Source organism: Pagrus pagrus (genome assembly GCF_965226575.1).
Source record: "Pagrus pagrus genome assembly, chromosome: 8".
Taxonomy (NCBI): Eukaryota; Metazoa; Chordata; class Actinopteri; order Spariformes; family Sparidae; genus Pagrus; species Pagrus pagrus.
In genome coordinates, this window is record NC_140192.1 from 2,524,973 (window position 1) to 2,551,056 (window position 26,084).

At 44.3% G+C, this 26,084-nt stretch overlaps 1 protein-coding gene across 1 annotated transcript; it reads left to right on the top strand.

Annotated features, from left to right (window-relative positions):
* Positions 1–26,081, top strand: slc4a5a (solute carrier family 4 member 5a; the record flags this gene model as incomplete). The annotated part of the gene is made up of 25 exons (XM_084360155.1): positions 1–58; positions 838–1,056; positions 3,743–3,872; positions 4,121–4,281; positions 5,286–5,438; positions 5,913–6,026; positions 7,352–7,407; positions 8,836–8,993; positions 9,083–9,170; positions 11,491–11,645; positions 12,652–12,780; positions 13,371–13,545; positions 16,088–16,221; positions 16,804–17,075; positions 18,331–18,392; positions 18,746–18,937; positions 19,144–19,257; positions 19,712–19,873; positions 19,961–20,139; positions 20,322–20,394; positions 21,078–21,146; positions 21,726–21,899; positions 22,318–22,500; positions 22,667–22,725; positions 25,306–26,081. The coding sequence occupies 25 exons, from the start codon at positions 1–3 to the stop codon at positions 25,469–25,471; spliced, it is 3,435 nt and encodes a 1,144-aa protein (XP_084216281.1). The 3' UTR covers positions 25,472–26,081.
* Positions 26,082–26,084: the final 3 nt, after the last annotated feature.

The window sequence follows — 26,084 nt, forward strand, 5'->3', positions numbered from 1 at the left end:
ATGGAGCATGGAGACAGAGGGATGGGCGTCTCTCACCTTCGCTATGAGGAGGAGGAGGGTGAGTGTGTGTGTGTGTGTGTGTGCACGTGTGTGTGGCTCATATCTACAGACCCCTCTGATAATAGACACAGGAAATTAAGTCATTACACCCATCGTCCTGATGTCTCTCAATACAATCACACGACAGCCGATAATTCACACCAACTTAAAGTTTCTGATTCGTCTCTTTGTTGCTAATTTGTTCTGAGAGTTTGTGTGAACGCTGTTAATCGACTGCAAATTAGCAATGAAGATTGTTTGTGTGTGTTTAGGAGTGTGTACTTGTGGAGGTTGTTGGAGTTGTGTATGCATGTTTGTGTGTGTGTGTGTCGTCACACTGAGCTGCAGGTTCACAGCTCTGTTCTTCTTCCAGACGTTCAATATTGGTTTGCGTCTCCCTTTTGTTTAGTTATTCCATGTGGAGTTTTGTGTGTAATTAGTTTTTAAAGTGACAACTTAATTGCCAGCAGATGATCCAAACTCACATCGTGCAGGCTTTTGTTGCAAAACGGGGGATTATACAAGACATATGTTGAATCACGGGGAGAAGCTGCAGGACTGAGTGATTCTGGATAGACTTGATTTAGTTTATACACGATTCTCTGTGTCGACTGCTGTTGTTAACGAGCAAACATGAGGTGAAACATTGTTTATTCAGAGTTTGTTAAAGTGGTTTAACATTCATGACAACACTCACTTGAGGGGATTAATGAGGGAACTCATTAGACAATCTGCCAGTGTCTTAGTCGTCATGTTACCAACCTAGAAACGTCCACATCTGTCCACATCTGTCCCCAGACCATCAGTCCATCTACATCGGCGTTCCAGTGCCTCGAGGATATCGACGTAAACGCAGGCGAAGGCGCTCGAGTCGCGAGGCTTCCGACATGGAGAGGGACAGACGCTACAGTCACCACAGACACCACGAGCACGAGCAGGACCGCTACAGAGACATCGACATAGAGGAAGGACTCATGGATTCGTCTGAGCAGGGTCTCCAAGACATCAACCGCACAAGTAAGTTTCTAACCTGAGGCCTGGTCAGCTGTCCTTCCTGGATCCGTCCCCTTCATCTGGATCCGCACCAAAAGTTAATGGGGTCTATTCTTGGCCGAGAGCCAATCCTCCATCCGAGTTTCGTGGAAATCTGCTGTGTAGTTTTCGTGCAACCCCGCCGACAAACCAACCAACCAATGGCTAACAAGCGGACACGGGTGACAGCATCACCTCCGTGGTGGAAGAGAAATGTGTTACTGTAGAATAAAAGATAAAGTTTGAAAAGGCTTTGTGAGGGTTTCGAAAATGAAAAAAAAATGATGGAGGTGACAGTTCTTAAGAAATCCTTTTCTCTCAGCCTTCGTTAAGAGGAAACTATAAAAAGCCTCTAATAAAACTTCTGCCTCTTGCTGAGAGCGCTGTGCTGTGATTATGGGGAAGTAAGGCTGCAATCTTTGACAAATAACTCAAGTGAAGTCTGGTGCAGATAGCAGGTTTTCTGCAGAGACCTGCCAGGAGTTTCTGCACTTTAAAAATTAAAAAGCGCTTTATAAAGGATGGAACATACTGTGTCATGTATTACAATATTGTTGCATTTTCCCACCTTGTGCGTTTGATTTGATTTTGCTTCCTTCCAGCAGTTTGAGCAGCGAACAGCAGGAGTCTGAAACACTGAGTGCCTGAGAGTTTGTAGCTTCTGTTACAGCCTGCAGTAATGAGTCGCCTGGCAGAGCGCTGCTGCTGCTGCTTTGGCTGGGAAAGTTGTCCTGCCTTGCTAAATCGATGTGGTGCAATCAGTAGCAACGCAGCAGAGGTGTTTTACGATGTCTGGATAGTGTGCAGCCCTAAACACAGTGTTTTAGAGCGAGTGGTCCTCAGAAACATGACTATAAATAATGCATACAGTGTCGTTATCTGTCGGAGGATTACAGCAGGGGCGAAAAACAAATGTACGAGACAACACCGGGAGAGAAAATCCAACCCACTGAGTGAAAGTCAAGAACTTGGGGAAAATAGACTCTGATGTTCCTCATACTGAGAGAAAGCATTAACCCGCGGGGTAAAAACATATCGAAAGACGTCCAGTAGAGACGTCTTCTCAACGTTCACTAATGATCCAAGTGACAGGGGTCGAAATTCAAGTTTTTACTTCAGTCACAGACGTCTAAAGAACTTCTTGTGGGTCAAAATTAAGTTTTTATGGCGGCCAAAGTTTAGCTACAGGATGGATTCAAACCCAGAACATCAGCCTGAGTCTGCATTTTACCAGATGAGCTGATATACCATGTTAGCCTACATGATGAAGGCCAGATGACCAAAACAGGGTATTTAATAAAGCTATGGGTTGGTTGTCCTGGTAAAGTACATGCCTCATACAGGCTGCGTAAGTTGATGCTCCGGGTTTGAATCCATCCTGTAGCTTTTGCTGCATGATTTAAAATTAGGACGTCACGTGGACATCAATGGTGGACGTTGGTTGGTCAACAAAAGACGTCACAAAATCTTCCATGCTGGCTCTCTAAGTCTTTTCAATGTTGGATATGTTGTTGCTGGAGTTGTTGGACTATTGGGCAAACAAACAAAATGCATCAGTGGTTCCTCAACTTTTTCTGGCTTTCCCCAACCACCAGAAGCTGAAACAGGTCATGCCCCTGACCTCACAATCTTTAATAAATCAATTAAAGGGGAAGCAACTAATATAAAATAATTTATTTTCTGTATTTAAATCAGATTTATTCATCTTAGCTTCACGCTCCCCTGCAGTGGCTCAACGCTCCCCCACTTTTCTACATCAGACACAGTTTAAATGCTCGTGAACGTCGTTCTTCTTCTCTGGTTTTACACGATTGATTTCACCAGCGCTTCTCATTCAGGAAAAATAACTTCTAAGTGGAATTCACTGTTTGTCGCTGTCGATAAAGAGCTTCAATACAGTCGACTCAACCCGTGTTCAGTAATTACCGTACAGCTGAGTCTATACGTTAGCAGCACTGACAGCTCATTACCCTGCAGCACCACTCATGATTATGGGGGGGGGCAATTTAGCCTCTATGCAGCAGTGAATTGGATTGTAAGTACAGTGGGCTCATGATTGAATACCTATAATCAGGTAGTACGATGTGATCTGGACGTAGGTATCAATACTGCGATCGTTACTGCTGGTGCCGTATAGGAAGTATACATGGCGTGACAGACAACAGCCTACAGCTGGTTGTAAGAGTACAGGGTGTAAGTGGAGTCATATCATATTGGAGATCATGATTAACATTCAGGGGTGAGAGGTCAGTTTGACTTAAAGGGTAAGTTCACCCAAAAATGAAAAGCAAAGCAGGGTGGCAGCAAACAACAGGTGTAGATGGAGACTTGGCTCAAAACAGCTCGTCTGGTGTAATCCAAGCTTCTGGAAACCCAAAGGTCCTAACTGGATGTGAAGACACATTATTTACAACCTTTTTAAGATGAAATCTTCAATGTGAGTGTCACAAGCTTGACCGTCGGTTGTTGCTGTGAAGCTCCAGAAATGTTTTGTGGACCTTCACCTGACTCTCCATCAGCATGTGGGGGAGGAGATCATGACTGAATTTTAATCTTTAAGTGAATCCTTTAACCTCAGCAAATGAAAAAAGGGACATCCTGTTTCTCTTATAGCGAACGTGAAGGCTACAGCCCAAAAAAATTCACTATTCATCATCTTCTTTCCATCAAGTGTCTCCAGCGGCTGAGCGGCTACGCTACATCCTGAGCGAAGACGACGACATGCCCACACCGACGCTCTTCACCGAGATGGACACTCTGCAGCGAGAAGGAGACGAGCTGGAGTGGAAGGAGTCCGCCAGGTGGAGGCCGCACTCACACTCTCAGACACACAAGCTCATATATCTGCTCCACAAATGCGAGATGATGACGTGATTCAACACTGTTATTCTGAGTGGACTGAGGTCTCTGCTTCAGATTCATATGTGCCAGCTCAGACCACAGACATCCAGGAGCAGTGGGCCCGTCCAGCAGAGCTCCAAGCGCAAAGAAATCTCTCCAGTTGTGTCTTCCTCACCTGTTCCTCTCTCTGTTCTTTTGCTGCCTCCAGGTGGGTGAAGTTCGAGGAGAAGGTGGAGGAGGGAGGAGAAAGATGGAGTAAACCGCACGTGTCCACGCTGTCCCTGCACAGTCTGTTTGAGCTCAGGACGTGTCTGCAGACGGGAACGGTGCTACTGGACCTGGAGGGCTACTCGCTGCCTCAGATCGTCGGTGAGATGTTGACGATGTTGTTCATTTTCATGTCGTCAGTGTTACTGTCAGCTCTGCTACATATTCAGCCACTGTGCAGTAACGTTACCCTGCAGTGTTAGCTAGCAAACCAAACCCCAAAGTGCGTCCTGAGTCATGGCACACATGTACCTGAGAATAACTATAATTTGATTTAGCCTTGGTGCACCACATAGGAAGCACTTGCAGTGAAAACAGTTTGGTTGAGGTACCTGACAGGCAGCAGCTGCCCGGCCTTTTAGGCTGCTAACGAGCAGACCGTGAACTTCGCCGAGTTTTGGCAGAAAACGAGAAAACAGCCTCGTCCCGCTGACAGTACATCATGTTTGCAAAACCAACATGTTACATTACTCGTTACCGCAAAAAAATAATCTCTAACTCTTTGTTTTTTGGTACTTCATGCTGACCCCTCCACTCTTATCTAGTCCTTCCATTTGCCTCCTTTACAGCACACCAAACATTATCTGCCCACAGCTTCAGTTAAGATGCTTTCCCATTTCTTTCCCCACTCACACCTCTGCATCAGGTAAAACTTCAATACTTTATGTATATTCCTTCACCGTAACAACCTGCGTTAGCCCTCCCTGCTGTTACGTGTTGAACCATTTACAAAGAGCGACACAACTGCCGGTTTATGCTTCTCCCACTTCCCCCCACACTACTCAGCACATGCCAGAACGGAAGCTGCACATGCGTTCGTATAGACTATCAATACGCCAATCGATGGAGCAGAATCGATCGCAGCAGTCACAGTGGTTCCCAGCTCTGTATAGCACATTGCAGCTTGTATATACATGAACACACATTGATGTTGTTGGTTAACATCTTACTTCAATTTCCCACAAGAGATCAGAAGAATAGGTTCAGTTTTTATGCTAGAAAATAGGTCACGTGTGGCTCGGTAGTCGAGGGTGTTACACGCACCTCTCATCTAGTAATGTTTCACCTTTTTTATAATATATATATATAAATGCTTCCTTTTCCAGACGACATCATTGAGAGACAGATAGAGGAGGGCATGATCTCTCCAGACCTACGAGAGAAGATCAGCTTCGTCCTGCTGAGGAAACATCGACACCAGACCAAGAAGCCGATCCACCGCTCGCTAGCCGACATCGGCAAATCCAGCTCCTCTACCAGTGAGTGTCCACTTCTGTATAAGAGAAATAATGACATTATGGGACCAATATGTCCTCTGGGATGAGACTTAACTGACCTACAACACGGGCAAAGTAATAATTATCAGGTCAGTTATGGGACGATGATGCCTCTAAATGATATCTATGATTAATGATGCTGTATACAGCGTAGGAAGCATTATTATGACATGCCATCACATGAATACACTCTGGGTCCGCTCTGATCCCGCATATCATTTTATAGCCTGTGAGAAATTCATTCTGCTGTTTATTTGACCGACTTGGTAAACGAGTGAAGTCACAACGAGGCTCATATCCTCCACAGGGGATGTATTAATGTTTGATGAGTTAATTACCGCTGTAGCATTTCCTCATCTCATCCGGGCAGGGTTGCACACTGCGAGATAAATCATAGAGCGTCACCTCACCGGCTCTGTTACTGTTTGTGTCTGTTTACCTCTTTTCTCTCGCCAGGTCGGAACGTGGGGCCGAGAGGTGCACCGGGTCCCGGGCCGGCGCCCAACTTCAACCGATCCACAGAGGACCTGAGGATGAAACAGCAGCCTGCGCCCAACTATGGCCGCCTGCGTGAGTCTGCCTGTGTCCTGTCCGGTCGTTTTAGTTTCATTGTCTCTGTGTTTTCTTTTCCCTCCTCTTCTCTTCACCAGCCTGATGTTCCCTCCACACCTGTCCTCCATCCCCCTCATTAGTCCTTCCCTCCTTCCAGCGTTTTTCTGTTTTTCTGGTGTTTTTCTGTTCATTCCCCTCACTTGTGTTTCTTTGCCTCGCTCCACCTGCATCTGATCCCCTCATTAGTTTAGTTTGTATTCAAGTCCAGCCTTTCGTTCAGTCGTCTGTTGACTTTCCCTGGTCGTTGCTGTCGTGTTGTCTTATCCTCAATAAACTTCATCGACCGATCTGTCTGCCGGCCATCTACTGCATTCAGGTCCATCTTCTGTTTTTAAAGGTTTAACAATGTTTGTTCAAGTTCTGACCATTTTCACAATCATCATGAGTCTTATAGTGATAAGATCCATTCTTTTAAGCAACTCGGTTATGTTTTCGTTCACCCATCACCGGCGACTCCTTTGTTTCCCTGTGTTGAGTCCGCCACACTGCACAATGCAACAACCATATAAATACAGGCAAGATAGTCTGACTATCAGATCAGATCAGATCAGATCAATTACCCCTTTTCATCCAAGACGGTTCAGGTGCTGGTTCAGAGCCAGTTCCTACTTTGGAGTCAGTTCTTAGCAAAGAACTGACTCCCAGCCAGGAAAACTGGTTCCTGAGCAGCACCAACACTTGGCTGATCTAGAACAAAGAGCTGCCTACATCAGGGACTGCTGATGGATGTTATCATGACTGAGGGCAAACTACGACTGCTTATTACCGCTGTCTTTAAAAACCAGAGCGACTGTAGTGTGTTCTGACTCATCCACGGGAAAATAAACAAAAGACTTTCACTATTTTCAAGAATCTAAGAGACTAACCCCCAAAGACAAGTATCGGCCAACACAAACAAGCCCGAGACATTAAAGTCTACAGAATATGAAAGTGCTCCCTCCCTGTTGGAGGAAAAACAACCTGTTAGACGTAACAACTCATGAAAAAGTCGAGTACTTTGGTGTCAGTGTGATAAAACCGTGGCCTCAGGATTTTCCCAGAGCTTTATAATCTTCAGCGAGCATCCTAAATACTAAGGAGGTGATTTGTGTATCAACTTGTGTTTTGCATTAGATTAGAATTTCACTCTTTTTGCTTTTTTTTGTTTTAATTTTGAAGTTTACGTCTGAAAGAGTCTCTAACTCTTCGTCTTACTGCTTTACCTTGTTCTGTGTATTTATTCTAACTGTATATCTTCATTTGAACGGACCTCCAGTAAACGTTCTTGTTGTGTTGTGCTGCAGGTCACGCCCAGAGTCGGAGTATGAACGATATCGCAGACACGCCGAGCACAGACCAGGTGATTCATTTCACTCTTCTGCTCGTCCCTTCACACATTTAAAGCATCAGTGGTGCTGAATGAAGGAATGAAAAAGATCAGTCGGTAAAACAAACCCCAAAAATCAGCATTTCCTCAAAGCAAGTGTGTTTTATATTCGAGTTCGTCCCTCGAAGTGTTAAAAAATGGCCGGATTGTTTCCCATTACTGGCGAGATTACCTCCCGCGTGTCTCAGTGAGGTGTTGTGTTGTACTGAATTAATGTTTTCGGTGGAGTGGCGAGTGCGTCATCAATCTTTTCATTACGATCGCAAGCGAAAGGTGACAGCTCGTGATAGAGGAAGCGTGCAAACACATAACTCACCCGTTTTGTTGGGCCGATGCAATAATGCAGCTTAAACCCGGTGACGCATGCTCGAGCGAGCGTGCTGCCGCTGCTTGGATTAGGCTACTCGGATTTGAAACAGATCAGGTCAGGGATTAAGTGTCATTCACAGCGATGACGAATGTGCAAACAATAATGAATGAGTGTTTGTTTAGGAGCGTGCGGTGTGAACTCTGAACTTTTATTTGTTAGTTAAACTGCGAGGACGGACGAGCGCCGGTCGTCCAGTTCCAAGTACCCCAGTTATGAGCGGTCGGCTGGATGTTCAGATTGTATTTACAGGCCTACAGTAGGTCACATGTAACAATGGACAAGTGATAGTTTGTCACTGTGTGTGTGTGTGTGTGTGTGTGTGTGTGTGTGTGTGTGTGTGTGTGTGTGTGTCTGGATCAATATTGAAAAACAGGCCTCTCGTCGTCCTGTCCGCGTGCTCGGCCTCTCACATGTATCCACACAGATCGGGGCTGTGGGTTGATTGGCGAGGCTCTCTCTCTGTTATTGAGTGTTATTGTGCTGCCGTCCAGTTTCCTGCCACACCTTTACATGCAATCAGACAGGTCAGGTTGGCTCGCCCATCCCTCTCACAGTGGCAGCTTAAGGCTCATGGAATAAAATAAAACAACACACGAGGTTGTTATCTTGCAAACATCTGTTTTACAACACTGGTCCTGGAGACACGGCTGCTAACAAATGATTCGGAGGTGAGACTCTGAATGATCCCTGTAGGGAGATGAGGCAGCAACAACCACCGGAAGTAGGAACATATGTGAGGCTGCAAACCAATTATTTTCTTGTTGGTCAATATGTCTTTTTCCATAAAATGTCTATAAAAAGTGAGAAACTCCCATTATAACTCCGCAGCGCCCGAGGTAACGAGCGCTTACTGCGGTACATTTGATTTACTAACACGTTTAACACAGAACATAATTATACATTTCTGTATTATCTGAATAGTTTGTGATTAAATTTCATGTAAACATGAACAAAAACATGAACGCAGCGAAGGTGATCGTGGGGAAATGTCTCACCATGTTCCCTTTTTTTTCTTCCTCTACTGTCTACAGCTAAAAAATAAATTCATGAAGAAGATTCCCAGAGATGCGGAGGCGTCCAACGTCCTGGTGGGCGAAGTGGATTTCCTCAACAAGCCCTTCGTAGCCTTCGTCCGCCTGGCTCAAGCCACGACGCTAGGAGGTCTGACCGAGGTCCCCGTTCCCACCAGGTGAAACGACTCTGCCAGGTCTTTCCTGCTTCTTCAAACAAACAAAGCCCCTCGCCACCGAAGCTCACATTTGTCTTATCGCCACGCAGATTCCTGTTTATTCTCTTGGGACCACAAGGAAAGGCCAAGTCCTATAACGAGATCGGTCGAGCCATAGCGACGCTCATGGTGGACGACGTAAGTGTCTGTCAGTGTGTTTATAAAAATGTGTCCTTGACGTTCCTTCGTTACAACACGTAGGAACACAAAGTGTCATCTGCTGCCGAGGCTGTGAGCTGGAAGCTAACACGTATGTGGCGTGTGGTTTTATCCTGCTGATCCACTGGGATCCCCCGCTGTCGTGTTTTAATTACATCTGGAAGTGATGCTGATTGTTAAGCATCAGTTGGGAGCAGGATTGCCGTTGGGATAATAAGTCACCCCCATGGTTTGCTAATGGGAGTGTTTTATTCTGGCTCCTGAGTGCAATTTTTAGCTGTTTTAATTGCTTCCTAAGTCACTAAGCATAAAACCAACGGTGCCATTTTAATAGCAGTGGCGAGTAGCAAAGAAATAATAGGTTGTTACTGCAGATTGAACTCGGTTACATCCAGAGCAAGAGCCACAATCATGCATACAAATATTATATTCACCTGCCGGAAAGGTTTCATGATAATGTGGCAGTTTAATGGGAGATAAATCTTCTCCTGCCAGAGGTAGGGCAGATACAAGAGCACATTTTCATAATTTGATGTTGTTGCACAGTTTTATTTTATACATCACAATGCACGTAGGTCCACGTAGGTGGTCACCTATAGATTTCATTTTATAGCGAGGACCAGACTGAAATAGCTGTCACCATGGTGCTCAGGGTTAATGCTAATGTCTTTGGCCTACTTCAACAGTATATTACAAATTACAGCCTAATTAGATGACAAAATGGCCTCGCCTACTCGCTCATCATTGTCTCTGCTGCCATCTCAATGGGATGGAGACGTCAGTGTAGCAACGTCTCACAAAGCTCGCCGGCTGATCATTTTTCATCATAAATCGCAATAACAGCGTAAATATGTTATTCAGGCAGCGCCGCGAAACGTTCGATTACGTTCTGACAGCAGCAGAACAGCCGACCCAAATGATAATGTTTTAATTTACACACAAGCTGATTTAATATTTAAAGAAATCTATCCTGCTCACTGCAGAGCTGTTCAACTAACGTGTGCAAATAAGCACAAAAATATGGAAACCCTGAACAGTCAAACATTTTATTTCCTCCGTTTTCCCGTGACGAGTCGATAATTATCTCCAAATCTCTAGGAGACAAACTTTGTTCATATAATAACGTTTGACTCGTGACAGTTCAGCGCTTCAGTACAAAAATAGTTTTATTTAGTGAAAACGTTTGAACCGAGGCTGTTTCAGCAGGGAATCAAACTGACATCCTACTTAACTACTAAAAAAGTAAATATAAGAAACGTTACAAATACATGAATTCATCGATGTCAAAAGACCGAAACAGATCCATCAAATGTGGAAATTAGAGAAAACACGTCTTTTTCTATTCCACAAAACTTTGCTGATGCTGCACAGCTGCGGTTGGCCTGTGTTTTGCGTACGCTATGCAGCCTTGTGTCCACATATGCAAGTATTTGACTCGTGATATCGTTAAGAGACTTTGAGGGACTTTAAGTATGAAGTTTTTTACTTTGCCTGCTCGAGGAGAGTGCTCAGTAGAGAAACAGAGAGATATGATGAAGGGTAACTTCTGTTCATTCATTTAACAGCTTTAGTCTGGAAATCTGCAGTTTCTGTAGAGAAATCAAGAACAGGCCAACAGGAATATTATAAATGAGGTGTTTGGGATGCTCTCTGGCTTTATTCTTGTGCTCACTTCACTACTGTTCCTGTCCACAGAGGTGTTGTTTTAATTAAATCATTCAACATATAGAAAGCACTTGCTGTGTTTAGCTACAAACATAGCATCAGGCTCCAGCACATCCAGTTAAACTGCTGTGTGGGAGGGAGAGGATCAATGAAGGCTCCACAGGCGACCTGGGACTTATATTTCTGCCTCCCCTCAGGTTGCAGAAGCTTCGCTCTGATCTTTAGTTCGTGGTGTTTTTTTCAGTTTACAGAACCGGCGGTGAGGGACGCATGCAGTTAACATTTATAAAACTAGACCTGGACCAATGCCCAAGTCATTGCCAATTAGAATCAAGCCTTTGATTTATGATTTCTCCACATTACGCTCCCGTGCACTTGACTCGCAGTGTTTCCAGGGCATGGTTAGTTACAGACTGACAGTATGTTTTTGAATGTAATCCAACTGGGGTCAATAACATCGATGAAGCTTCCACAATTTACGCTTAACAAGCCTCCGTGGACCTTCAAAAAGCACGAGAAATCCAAGTCGAGTCCTTGTTATTAGATCCGCAGCACACACTGATCGCTATCAGCGTGATATAAACTCTGTAATGGGCTCAAATCCCTCTCCCTTCATCTCTCTCTCTCCTCCCAGCTCTTCAGCGATGTGGCCTACAAGGCCAGAGATCGGGAGGACCTCATCGCGGGCATAGATGAGTTTTTGGATGAGGTGATCGTGCTTCCACCTGGAGAATGGGATCCCAAAATCCGCATTGAGCCTCCGAAGAAAGTCCCCTCAGCTGACAAAAGGTTGGAGTCTCACCATCCAGCTCAGAAATGCTCATTAACTCCTCTTTGTCCCGGGAACAATGAGTCAATATGCCTGTAATGTATAAAAGTCAAAGGTCCGGTGTGGAGGATTTAGGATTTAGGGGCAGAAATGAAATATGAAATGGACAGAAACAGAACAGAAAGTGTGTAATAATGTTCATCACACTCACAATGAAACTGTGAGAAGGATCAGCTCATCACAGGAACCCTTTTGTGATGAGCATCTAAAGTTTAAAGGCCGACAGAGGCTTCACCTTCTCCGCAAACTTATTTCCCTCCCCGTCAGTCCCGTTGTCCTCTGACGCTTGTATCAGTCTTTTACTGAGAGTTTTATCTGCTGGTTTCAGCCTCACACTGAAACACAGAAGCTGCTTTGTTGAAATCTGTTTTACGATCACAGCAGCGACACGGAAGGGACTCGACCTCTTTTTGCCATCGACAGATCCTCCAGAACGAAGTGAAAATCTTTTATTCCTGCTGCGATCCGGCTTTTTAAATTCTCTGTAGATGTTTTTAATTTTTTTTAATTTTATTAATGATGATCAAAAATATTTATTAACATCTTCTGCTTTCCTTTAATTACACCGAAGTCCTTGACATATTTTATCTTGTTCTTATTTTATTTATTACTCATCTTTTCTTGTGCCTACGTGTTACTGCATGTTTTAGTGTGTGTGCGAGGCAGGCGGTGAATAAACATCTGAATCTGAAGCTGAAGCTGAAAAGAAGAACTGATGTGTTTCTGTTACCTTTTAGCTGCAGAATGACCCGGTCCATGTTTCTACAGTAGCCCAGAAGGACCAAAATCATCATTTTATCAGTTTTTTCAAAGATTTGGCCACTGAAATATTTTCCTGATTGAAACCCTGAGGTTCGACCTTGAGCTGAAGCTTGCAGTGGTGAACAGCCTCTGAAACATCGTGGAGTAACACTTAAATAAACATAAATTAATGAATCTATACCTCTGTATGCGTCTCTCCTGCAGGAAGTCGGTGTTTTCCTTAAACGAGCTGGGGCAGATGAACGGTACAGCCGGAGGAGGAGGAGGCCTGGCTCAGGACGAGGAGATGCCGGAGCAGCATGAGCTCGGAGAGGAGCTGGCCTTCACTGGACGGTAAGCGGTCCGGGGCCACATGGCACAACTGTTGAGCGCTTTGGGTAAACTTAACCCGACTCGAGCCATACGGACCGGGAATATGGAAATGAATTCATCAACATTTGGCAAAATGGGGGGAAATTATTTGGGCTCAAATTCAACTCCCCAAAAGGTGCAGATGCTTTCTAATGAGCTGAGAACACAAAGGGTAATCTGGACAACCTGGCAGCGTCGGCCGCCAGTGTCAGCAAATGTTCCCCCGTTTGTTTTGTTTTACGGCAGGAAATGAAGTGTAGGATAAGATTTAAAGTCAATCTATTCTATTTCATTTGAGTCAAGACACGATGCAGAGGTGTCGTTTTAAAGGTAAAACTGACACTTTGGGACGGAGGCTGGCCCGCCCTTCAAACCCCACAGCTTTTAGTTTTTGACGAGTTACAAATCAACTTTTCTTACGAACACGACCTTTAAAACTTTTGAAAATAGACATTTGAAAGTGACAAACTCTGACCGCTGTGTCTCCAGATCTTTAACTCATCGTTAGAGTATTCAGTCCACTCATGGGAAACGCTGAGTCCGTTGACACTGACTCTGTCTGTGCTCAACAGCTTCTGTGGGGGTTTGTTCCTGGACATAAAGCGGAAGCTGCCGTGGCTACCGAGCGATTTCTACGAGGGTTTCCACATTCAGTCCATCTCGGCCGTGCTCTTCATCTACTTGGGATGCATCACCAACGCCATCACCTTCGGCGGCCTGCTGGGAGACGCTACCGACAACTACCAGGTACGACAGAGTGCCAGAACCGGGTCAACTCAGCTCCACTGCTCTTTTCTGACCACACACAGAGCTGATCTCTATAATAACCTAATCAATTGATTACACGTGGCCTTTTAATGTGTTCCTGGATACGCAGGACGTGGCTTCTTCTGCAGTAATGAATAATGAAGGACCAGAGGCTTGTGTGATGATCTGCAGGGAGAAGTTTCAGCTTGTTCCACTGAGCAAAAATGCACAAAAGACGTCTTTTCAACATCTTTGACAGCGTTGAAAAGATGTTGAAAAGATGTTGAAAAGATGTTGAAAAGATGTTGAAAAGACTTCCTGTGGAGAGACAGAATGAGTGTGTTTGACGTCCTTGCAGGGTTCAAAAATAAAGTTTTTACCATGTAATTTTATACTTCTTTTCAACTTCGTTTACAGACGTCTAAAGAGCTTCTTGAAGTTCAAAATTAAAGTTTTAATGACGGCCAGATTTTCCTTCATGCAGCTAAAAACTGCAGGGTGGATCTGAACCCCTGGTCTCGACCTCAGTATGAGGCGTATTCTTCATCTTTATTAAATAGCATGATTGGTAATTAAACCGTGAAACATCAGCACACCTGATGAAGGCTGGATGACCAAAACATGCTGTTAAATAAAGCTGATGATTAGCTCTCCTGGTGAGTAAATGTGCGTAAATCCACCCTGTAGTTTTTGCTGCTTTAAGTAAAATCTGGCCGTCATTAAAACTGAACCACAAAAAGTTCATCAGACGTGACTGAAGTTGAAAAGGTGTCTAAAATGAAATGAAAATAAAAAATGTTGAACCCTGTGAGGACGTCACCTGGACATCGACAGTGAACGTTAAAAAGACGTCAAAAAAACGTTCATTCTGGCTTCAGTGGAGGCAAAGACGTTGAGTTGATTGAAACAGATGCCAAAACGATCACAGATCACGCTCCAGGGTTGCGTCATGATTAAACCACGTTTCTCAAAGATAAAATCCTGCAAATTACTTTTAAATTATTCACAGAGTCAGATGAAAACTCTCTCTCACTCTCATGTCCATTTGGAAATACATGGATACAGCCAGCAGCTGATTAGCTTAGCATAAAGAGTGGACACAGGGGGAAACAGCTAGCCTGGCTTGAATCAATGGAAAGGTAATCCAACAAAACAAAACCAAGTTACGGCTTCACAGGTGTAACGTGTGGAAGTATTTCTTGGATTGAAGCAGTCTTGTCGTCACATTGAGGCTGTTGGAGTCTCTCCTCCCAGCCGTCGTCCATATAACCTGCAAAAAAAACCTAACAAGCTAATCAACTGCTCGCTCTAGCTTCATATTTATTGTACGGTACAACACAATGATGCATTTTAGATATTCACACATGATCCTGGATGTTTGTGTCAGAGCTGCCATGTCACATTCACATCTAACATGGCCGTGTCAGTCAATATAAAGTGATTATGAACACGGGCACGTAGCAGCAGTAGATTAAAATCAACGTGTCAGCCCAGGAACATCAAGTGTAATTTGTGTGTCATATTTATCAGGTTAGATGAGATGTATTTACCTAAGCACGGCCGGTTCGTCTTCCCAGTGATACCGTTTTCCTGTTTTTAATTTGTTTATCCTGATATGAATAATATCTACTTCAGCTTGTCAATCATCCGAATGTGTTTCCATCGAAGGACAGCTGAGAGAAAAACTACACGACGTCCTCATTAATTTCATTTTACTGCTCGGTCATACTGCAGTGATGTCACAGACGGTCCAGGATGAACCTCTTCTGACCACAGAGTGTCGGCTTCATGTGGTTTCACATCAGATCAGGTCTCTGAGTGGCTGCTGGACAAATCTGGCCGGTCTTCACCCACTTTAAAATCATCTCTATTTATGTTTTTATAGTTTTATTATGTCCTTTAAGTGCTTTTAGTATTGTTTGTTGTTTTGCACCTACAGACCACAGCACGTTCCTCGTATGTGTAAACTTACTGAGCATTTCTGATTCTTCTGATTCTCGTTCTGGTTCTGACACGTGGGAAAAAAAACATTTTTTCTTTTTTTGTGGGTGAAACTGAACAAATGTATTTAATTTAATTCCTTTCTTTTCTTACCCCAGGATAATTTAGTTTTACTAGTTTTCACAAATCGAAAAAAATGAAGCAACTTCGACAGATCATCCTGACAAAAACAAACATTTCTGCCAGTTCTCAGGTCATAAACACATGAAGGGAAATTAATTTAGATCAGAAGTTCTTTATTTGTCCCTGCGGGCTTCTGTAGTCTCCTTCACTCTATTTGTGCTTCAGTGACTTTGCAGCAACACAAACATTTACACACACACACACACACAGGACTTGTTTCAGAGAAGTGCTTCGCCTGACGCTCTGTCAGGTTAAAACACTCGACCTTTACACGCTCCGCTGTTGTGTCGTCATGCTTCTCTTCCCACATCTCATCTGAAGTTTGATCGTCGCGGCTGCACTTTGATTTCCCACCAGCTTCCTCTGAGAGCCTCTCGTCCTCCTCCTCAACATGTTTCTGTGTCTTGTCTCCTAACAGGGCGTGATGGAGAGTTTCCTGGGCACGGCTCTGGCCGGCTCCGTCTTCTGCCTCTTCAGCGGGCAGCCCCTCATCATCCTCAGCTCCACTGGACCCATCCTCATCTTTGAAAAACTCCTGTTTGAATTCAGCAAGTGAGTCCGCACCAGACGGGCTGCAGTGTGAACACAGTAGACGACCTCTTTAATGTCAATTAGAGGATTATTTGATAATCCCATTATGGAGAAAAACACAGCTGACTCTCCTGCTCTAACTCCTCATCATGACTCTCAGCATTATTTGCATTCAGCTCCAGTTTGAGAGCGAAGAGATTTGATTTAAAATGCTGCTCGTGTCGCAGCTTTCAGTCGATCCTCCCTCCAGGCTGAAGTTTAAAGCTCAGCCGCTGATGGTGTGAATCGCTAGATGAACAAAAAAGGGTTGATTTCGCATTAATTTGCTGATTTCTTCATCCAGATAAAAACGGTGAAAAGTCTAATTAGGTTCTGATATTTGATCTCGAGCCCCTTAAAAGACGAAACTTTGAAGTGTACAGAAGACAAATGAAGACGTTTCTCTTTATTCTCATTTTAATTAGTCAGAGGTCAAACTCCTGAAATCTTGTGACCTCGTCTGTATCTTCATTTTATAAATATGCAGCGCTGCGTCTGTTTGTGTTCATTTTATAATTGAACACCACTATCGATGCATTAATTGCGCTTCTCTCTCTCCCACAGGAGCAACGGTATAGATTACATGGAGCTGCGTCTGTGGATCGGCATGCACTCCTGCCTGCAGTGCTTCATCCTGGTGGCCACGGACGCCAGCTACATCATCAAGTACATGACGCGCTTCACCGAGGAGGGCTTCTCCAGCCTCATCTCCTTCATCTTCATCTCCGACGCCATCAAGAAGATGGTGGGCTCCTTCAAGTATTACCCCATCAACACCGACTTCAAGCCCGACTATGTGACCGCCTACAAGTGCGAATGCCTGGCCCCCGACCCGAGTGAGTTCACCCCTTGGCTCAGGGAGGTACAGGTGGGGGGATGATCCACGAGGAAAGGCTCTGTGTGGGATCAGTAGACTGACTCCTCAGGCATCTGTGCTTTTTATGTCGTTAGGGTAGTAAGTAAGATGAATATCTGATGTTAACATGATATATGAGAGCTTTTCAAGTCGTAAGATGAATGAAAATCATCGGCATCCTACGTGTCAATCCAAAAATTCCAGGCATAATTTGTAAAATGGTGGCAGAAACCACAGTTTTGTCATTTGGGACCTGGAACAGCTGTCGTAAATACAAAACCCCAGGTTTCTGTGACGGTTTGTCAGACATAATGTATCCTTAACGTGCTAACTACTGACAAAACTCACCACGTCGCAGCAATGTTATGTCTTGAAAACTTGTGTATTAAAGTGATCATGCAGCAGTCAAAGGTTGTACACAACTCACTCACAAACATCAAGCCAGCAAGTACAACAACACAAGAGACACCGGTCCTCCCCGTGACATTAAAATGATTTTGCAGCTGTTATTTTTAAGATAAAATAAGATAAAATTAAGTTTTCCAAGTAAGTGTTTCGTTCTGATATTCTAATAAAGTTCATCCCACTTAAATATAATTGTCGTCCCAATTATAGTCATTGCATTTACTTTAGCAAAGACAAGTGGTAGTGGCTGACTTCCTTGGAGCCACAGTCCTGCTAGCAGCTGTATTTTGAGTTTGTACTTTTATCCGTGTTTGCTTTTTTAAGTCACACCGCTTAATTGGCTATCGGCTGATATTAGCTCAGCCTGAAACAGTTGCACCGGCACATAGTTTGTGCCCTCGGCAGCACGGACAAGTTTTTACTCTTTAAAATGAAGCGCTCAGTGCGAGTCACGATCACCAGAGGTCGTCTTCACGCTGTCAATCATCACATTTCATTCCCACGTGTTCACTGATCCGTTTCCGAGTCTTGTGGAAGTGACTTTGCAGTAATAATCCGTGCAGACATTGATTTCTGTAACTGATTTGTCTCTTGTTTGTTTTTGCCATGCACAAAACAATATGGCTGCCATCTCTTGCAAGTGAGTACCTCTTGTGTTTGTCTGCATGGGACCTCTGTGAGAGAGAGAGTGCTCTCTGCGACGTCCGGCGGCTCGAATTTCTCATTTCTTCTTCTTGTTTCCCTTCTGTCTTCCTCCTCACACTCTTCTCCTTTTCTGTCTCATCGCCTCCCTCGTCTCTCGGCCCGTCTCTGTCCCGTCTCATGAACAGTGGCTGCAATGATCTTCAATGGTTTAGTTCCAATGCCAGATAACAGCTCTAGTGTCTCTGGGGTAAGTGCTTGTTTTCATTTCCATTTTTTTATTTTGGTTGATTGCTGAGTGTTTTATAGAGTCGGCAACATTTCAGCTTGAATGAATGAATGATTAAATAAATGTGTGTAAAAACCCAACTAACTCTGTCTGACGAAGAAGTTGCTTTCCTCTTTCTCTCCTTTGTCTCTCACCGTCCATCCCATCATCATCGTCCTCTCTCACTCTCCTCCGTGGATTTTTCTAACTTCACATCCGTGCTGACGATTCTGTCTGTGTTTTTACATTTTTTTTTTTCCTCCGTGTCTTTCGTCAAAACACTTCACTCTTCCTCTCTCCTGTCTCCCCCCCAACACTGCCACCCACCATCCCAGTTGAATGTGACAGCTCTGGACTGGAGCCAGCTGAGCAAGAAGGAGTGTCTGAAGTACGGAGGCTCTCTGGTGGGAAAGTCCTGCAAGTACGTCCCCGACCTGGCCCTCATGTCCTTCATCCTCTTCTTCGGCACGTACTCCATGACCGTCTCGCTCAAGAAGTTCAAGTTCAGCCGCTACTTCCCCACCAAGGTGACAGATCTATTTATTTTGTCAGACAGACAAAAAGCTGAACCTTTTCTTTCTCCAGACACAAGGATGATGTGAAGTGAAGCCAGACACAGCTCAGATTTTTGAGTTTTTATGATTTGCTTCCTGTGAGACCTCGTCTCTGTTTTCAGTCTGGCAAAAAGAAATGTGTTTTTTTTTCTCATAGAAATGTTTTTTGTTTGTCTCAGTTGAGGAAACTCATCAGCGACTTCTCCATCTTCATGTCCATCATGACGTTCGTGGGGCTCGATATGCTGATGGGACTCAAGACGCCCAAACTCATCGTCCCCACAGAGTTTAAGGTACGGCAAGTTTTCATTTGCTTCTTTTAAATTTGTATTTCGTTTGTTTCTTTTGGTTGACGAACAAACGCTTTCCCAGACTCGATCTGCCAATGCTTTAAAGGAGCAGTTTCAAATTTTGGGAAACTTTTTGTGACCATTGTGCGACACGGCCTGCAAAACATATTTACGATTTATATCAGAAACGATCAGCCGTTGAGCACGATGTGACACTGAAATCCTCCAGTTTGGAGCCAGACGCTGCTTCACTGACGTCTCCATCCAGTTAAGACGACAACAGAGACTAGCGAGTGAGTCAGTGAGGCTGTTTTGCCGGACCGTCATCTAACTAGGCTGTAACTTGCAGGCCGAAAAAAGTTTGAGAATCACTGATCTAGACTGAATTTATAAAATGTCCGTGTACTTCTGTGGAAGTGAAATGCTCAGTTGTTGTGGAAATTAAATCTCCCACCAGCCGACTCGGCCGGAGCGTGGCTGGCTGGTGATGCCGTTTGGTAAGAACCCGTGGTGGGTCTACGTGGCCAGCTTTGTCCCCGCCCTCCTGGTCACGATCCTCATCTTCATGGACCAGCAGATCAGCGCCGTCATTGTTAACCGCAAGGAGAACAAACTTAAGGTCGGTGTCAGAGTGACATCATCCCAGCTTCGTGAGGTCTGATTGTGCTGATTAAAAACTGATCCGTGTGTGGTTTCCCCCTGGCAGAAAGGATGTGGTTACCATCTGGATCTGTTCTGGGTGGGCGTCCTGATGGCCGCCTGCTCATTCATGGGCCTCCCCTGGTACGTCGCCGCCACCGTCATCTCCATCGCCCACATCGATTCGCTGAAGATGGAGAGCGAGTCGAGCGCTCCCGGAGAGCAGCCTCAGTTCCTCGGGGTCAGGTCGGTCCACAGTCGAATAAAAAAGTCAGAAGACAGAAATGAGAAAGAAAGCTGTAACTTAATCCTCAATCTTCAGGCTGCCACTGGCAATATCAGCAAACCTTATTCGGTCCTTTGAAGAGGAAATAGAGAGAAGCCTTGTGAAATTGACTCTTGTGTTGTAATCAATGTTTCCTATACAGAGAACAAAGAATGACAGGCATTTTGGTGTTTGCTCTCACCGGAGTCTCCATCTTCCTCGCTCCAATCCTCAAGGTACGATGTACACCGTGGATGAATCATTGTGTTTGTGTTGTGGTTGTTTGTCCAGCATCAGGTATGCGTGGCTCTGTTCTGTGTGCTGCTTCCTGTTGCTTATAATCAGGACAGAAACACCTGCAGGTTACTGAGAGCATTAAACCCTGAACAGTGGCGTATATAGAGGTCAAGTGTTCAAGCTGATCCTCTATTTTATTAAATCCACTACCTGACAAAAGAGCCACCATGGAAATGGTTCAATAATCAATAAATAAATTGCTAAGTAGCATGCGTAGCCATAGATAGACCACATCTCTATATCTGTGTGCACATCAGGTGCAATATGTTCCTACAAAACATTCAAAAAATAACTAAACTGATCGACTGAATGTGAAGAAACTTTGTACTGTGTTGAAGAGATATCCGCTGAAGTTAGCATGCTAACCAGCTAGCCTCTGGCTTGAATAGGGGTGTAGACACCAACGGTCCCCTGGTAGGCCAGCTTGCTGCACAGCTAACTGAGCTAACACGCTAACAGCATCTACATCGATGTATATGTGTATGTCGATTCTTACGTATTGCACCCTTTAATTTGATTATTGCATAATTATTTATTTAATATTGGACATGTATGGGCTCCGTGCACGTCCTCTTGTATTGTTGACAGTCTATCAACACGTTTTTCCTCCTGCTCCCTGCAGTTCATCCCCATGCCCGTGCTGTACGGCGTCTTCCTCTACATGGGCGTCGCTTCCCTCAGTGGAATCCAGGTACGCTCGTGTGCCAGCTGTTGCTGTCGTGTATCGTAATAAATTGATTTTTTTTTTTTTTTGTAGCTGGACATCTTACTTATTGCATTTGGAGCAGGTGGGAAGTGGCTTATTCAAAGCTGCCAAGCAGGCGGGCAGGAAGACGAGCTCCCAGAGTGTCCGTACGGACCGCAGAGAAAACAGAATTACACGGTGAATTAAAACTCTGGGGGATTTTGTTAGAAGCTCCCAAATCATGTGGAATGAAGAAAACAATCAGACCGGTTGCTGCACCTGTGGACGGCTGCACTGAGTGTGTCAGCGCAGGTTTCTGATGGCCAGGTGTCTCATTATAACAACCGATATCTAGAGAAACAATTACAGCAACAGATGCATTTAGACGAGTTGCAACACCTACAGCCAGGTGCTCCTGGGTAACTTCCTGTCAGCTCGCCGCACAGTGAGAGCTGAGCTGTAACGCATATAAATCCCTGCAAATGATGTGGGATTAATTATTCATATAGGTCTGCATGTGTTTAACCTGTGCCACTCAAAACTTCCTTCATTTTCCCCCATTTTTTCCTCACTGTTCCTGCTCAGTTCTGGGACAGGATTAAACTGTACATGATGCCGTCCAAGCACCAGCCCGACTTCTCCTACCTCCGTCACGTCCCGCTGAGGAAGGTTCACCTGTTCACGCTGGTCCAGATCATGTGTCTGGCCGTGCTCTGGATCCTGAAATCCACATTCTTGGCCATCATCTTCCCCGTCATGGTATGTGACAAAATGTTAATGAATCTTAACTCGTTGCGTCGTGGTTGGAGGAAGAGATTGAACCCTTTTAACACAAGGTTTTAACTTCTAGATGATCCGATGATTTGATGCAATTTAGTAGCATGAAGCATGAAATCGGGCTTTACCCGGGCATCCAGGATGCTTTGAAGATGTTCCAGTAATCATTATTTTAGAGATCCAACCAATACCCATACCAAAAACTGTTTGTTAGGATGAAAAGAGTTTTAAAGAGGGTAAATGTCGATCTGATTTCCCTGTGTGTGTACCAGTGATTCATGTTAATGTCATGTACAAATGCCAAACAGCTTAATCCTGTTCGGACCACATCTGGGATGTGAGATGAATGTTAATGGGAGTCAAAGCAAGGCCTGTATCCGTGTGTTGAAACCTTCATCAGATCCTGGGTCTGATGGTGGTCCGAAAGATGCTGGACATGGTGTTCTCCCAGCACGACCTGGCCTGGATGGACGACCTGCTGCCTGAGAAAGAGAAGAAGAAGAAGGAGGACGATAAGAAGAAGGGCAAGGAGAAGGAGAAGGAGAAGGAGAAGAAGCCCAAACAAGATGACAGCGAGGAAGAGGTGAGAGCCCTCGAGCTTCTGCTGCCCCCTGCTGGAGGGATGGGTCGTGACACAAGTTTTCTGATGCTCTGTGTGTGTGTGTGTGTGTGTGTGTGTGTGTGTGTGTGTGTGTGTGTGTGTGTGTGTGTGTAATCGTGTGTGTGTGTGTGTGTGTGTCTGCTTGCAGGACAAGCCCCACGCCTACTCCAACCACTCACCCAGCTCAGAGTCAGACTTGGATCGCAGGTACTGTGTCCTCAAACTGCACATCCCCTACAAAGATCTCATGTATCCTGATGTTGTACAGTCTCAGTGGGGAGCGTACTGCGAGGCTGCTGCCACGCACAGTGCTCTTTAACACACACACACACACACACACACACACACACACACACACACACACACACACACACACACACACTCTATGCACGTATTAAAGGGTCAGTTTACAAAAATTACAAAAAGTAGTGGTTCAAAGCTATTGAGGTTGAGCAGGACTGATGAAACGCAGCAGCCGACAGCACTGAGCCGAAGTCGCGCCCGGTCCGGTTTGCTCCACAGGACCGTATTTCAGAAAATACTGTGTATGGTAGTGAATAATGTTTGATGATGTGAAGTCTCAGTTTGTCTTCAAACTAATGAAATATCAGACTGTGACAATCCGTCATTATAAACAGTGTCGTTAGTGACGTCGTCTTGTTAAACGCTCCCAAAAACCCGTAACTGTATTTGTCAATATGAGCAGATTTATTGTGATTTTCATCTTTTTAATACTTTTTTCTGGAGATGGCAGCGATGTTGGTGTTGAGCGAGACGATGACGTTCCCTGAGAGTTTTAACACAAAACTAGATGATATTTAACTTAAATCACGACAAACTGAGACTTTATCGACTTGGAAAATTATCTTTTAAATTGACAAACATCATACGTTTCAATTCAAACAGGGTCAAACAATTACTCGTCTCTCTCCATACACTACCAAATCATTAACCATGAGGGTTCAACAGGAGTGGAGGTGACGGGATTTTGTTTGTGGTGCTCTCAGCAATTAAACAATACTTTTAATTAATAAGTTAAGAAGTTAGATACCGCTACAGGTAAGTAGTATAGATATATTTTGTAATTTTGTTGAACTGACTCTTTAAGAATATGGCCAAAACTCTACATCCTGTAACGACGGCTAATCAGAAGCTTCAGCTGATAGTTTAAAAAGATCACACGCTAACTTTAACCCGTTATTTCAATTTGACATCTGACACAGTAGCATGAAACCAGCCACTTATTACGCTTCGTTGCTGCTTTATATTCCCATTCTTCTAATATTTTCCAAAGTATTTGCTCTCTTGTGTTCGTGGTGTTCACTTCTTCGTTGCTTCTTCTTTATTCCTTCATTCGTTCCCACAAATTTAGGAAACAAATGTAAATTGTAAACACTTGTGGGAGGATTCACACGTAACAACTCTCGTGTTTTGGGCTCAGTCTCCTCTCCATGCACTTTAAGGCAATGCAGATGATTGTAATGTCATGAACTGTATAATCCTGCTGCTACTCTTCACTGTGTTCATGTGTTAAATATGTCTCACGGCGCTGAATATTGTAACTCCTCATTGATGTGTTTGTTAGTTTTGAGATATTCTGAACAGCAGCGACTGTGAGGTGAAGGCTGGTGACCTGTGTAGTTGTGCTCTGTGCCTCAAAGCCGTCAGTCAGGTTTCTTTGTTAGAATAAAACATGTGGAATTGAAATAGATGAATAAATATAATGTGTGATATATGAATATGTTGTATATGTAGCCCCCTGTGTAGAGGATTTATCGTCAGGCCAGTTCTTTCTCGTATAATCATCCACATGCAACAAGCATCATTGTTTTGGTTGTTTCTTTTTCCTCCGTATGTTAAATCTCTTGTGATTCTCACACCTGCACGTCAACTCGTAGCCTCACCTGGAGCCGCAGCAGTGAAAATGTTTTTGCATTGCAAGTGCAGCTGATGAGGCTATTTCTGGTGACCTTTGCTCAACATGCTGAACATTCAAACACAGATGCTTTGTATTCTTTTCATTTGTGGGAGAATGACAATTTCAATATTGCCCATCATGTCTGCATTGCTTTGAAAGAGGCATGGTTTGGAATTGACTTTTGTTTATTGATTAATATGAATTTTGTTTTGTGAGATGTCGTCGACTGTTGTGGATGTAGCTCAACGTAATAACACTAAAAGCTTTTATGCCTGCCTTGAATGCATTTTTCACCAAACCATCCAAAAAGTTTGAGAACAAATGATGTTACAACATGTCGGGTGCAGGATTGATTACTGATCTGCAAAGTGTAGCTGGATGCAAACACAAATCCCGTAGTTTAATCTGTGGACGACTGAAAATGTATTTGTTTATTCTATAAAATGAAGATACTAATGTAAAGTCAAGATGCTGAAGGTTGCATTTTCCTATTACACGTCCTCAGTTTACTTTTGGCATCAGCACTCTTTATAGTTTCAAAGAAATAAAATGTAGTTCGACCTGTTCTGCCACCAAAACTGTATGTAGGGTATAGAGTGTAGAGGAGGAAGCTCGATCTCTGATTTCCTTTGTGTTAAACGGGCCACAACATGAAACCTTCCCTGCTTCGAAGGTTTCTATCCCAGTCTTGACCATCAGGCATCGTTGCCTCAGACGCCCCTCAGCAGCTCACTTCACTCATCACTGACACGAGCTGCTGTTGTGCCTGAGGGGACGATGCCACATGGCCGAGCTCCTCCTCCCTGCAGCCCCTCAGTGTTTTTTGGCCGTGGGTGTGTATGGTAACCAGAAACTTGCCCCTTCCTTAGCATCACCCTCCACCTGAAGATCTCCTGCCCGTCGTCTCCGGCCATGCCTATGGGCCGAGGGATGGCCTGCCCCGTGCCCCAGGTCAAGATCGAGATGGAGTCGGACTACGACTCGGACCTCGACCACCACCGGCCTCGGGACATGAGCAGCGAGACCACGTTATAAAAGCCGACGAAGCTCGATGTCTCGTTGACAGAACAACACACACACAGCGAGCTGTGGCCGAACTGCTCGATGCAGCCGGCGCTGAGCCACGGACAGTTCATGGTGGCACAGACCGACAGCTGTGAACAAACGGACACACTAACAGACTGGCTGAAACTGGACTGATCCAAGCGACGGAGACGTTTATGTCTTTAGCGGCATCTGCTTTTAAAATTGGTGCATTTTTGACAGAAATTGCTTGAACAATATATTAAATACTAAATTTATTTATTTACTTGTATGATGTAAATAGCCACAATAAGAGAGGAAATATTTATCTGTATGTGCTGTATAGGAATATTATATTTGATGTGAAAATATTTATCTTAATACATTCTAGCTATCGATGCTGTACTATTATACAGTTACCACAAATGTCAGAACCTATTGTACAATAACTTCACATCAGCCTGCGTCTACAGAGTTTGAGTTTGCAGCAGAAAAAACGTGAAAACAGGCACAAAGTTATTGATAACGAGGTTGTAACATCGACTGTAAAAAGCCACGCCTTCTTCTATATTAGCCTTTGTATATTGTGTTTGTTTGAATATGTTGTTTTGTGCCTCTGATCCCA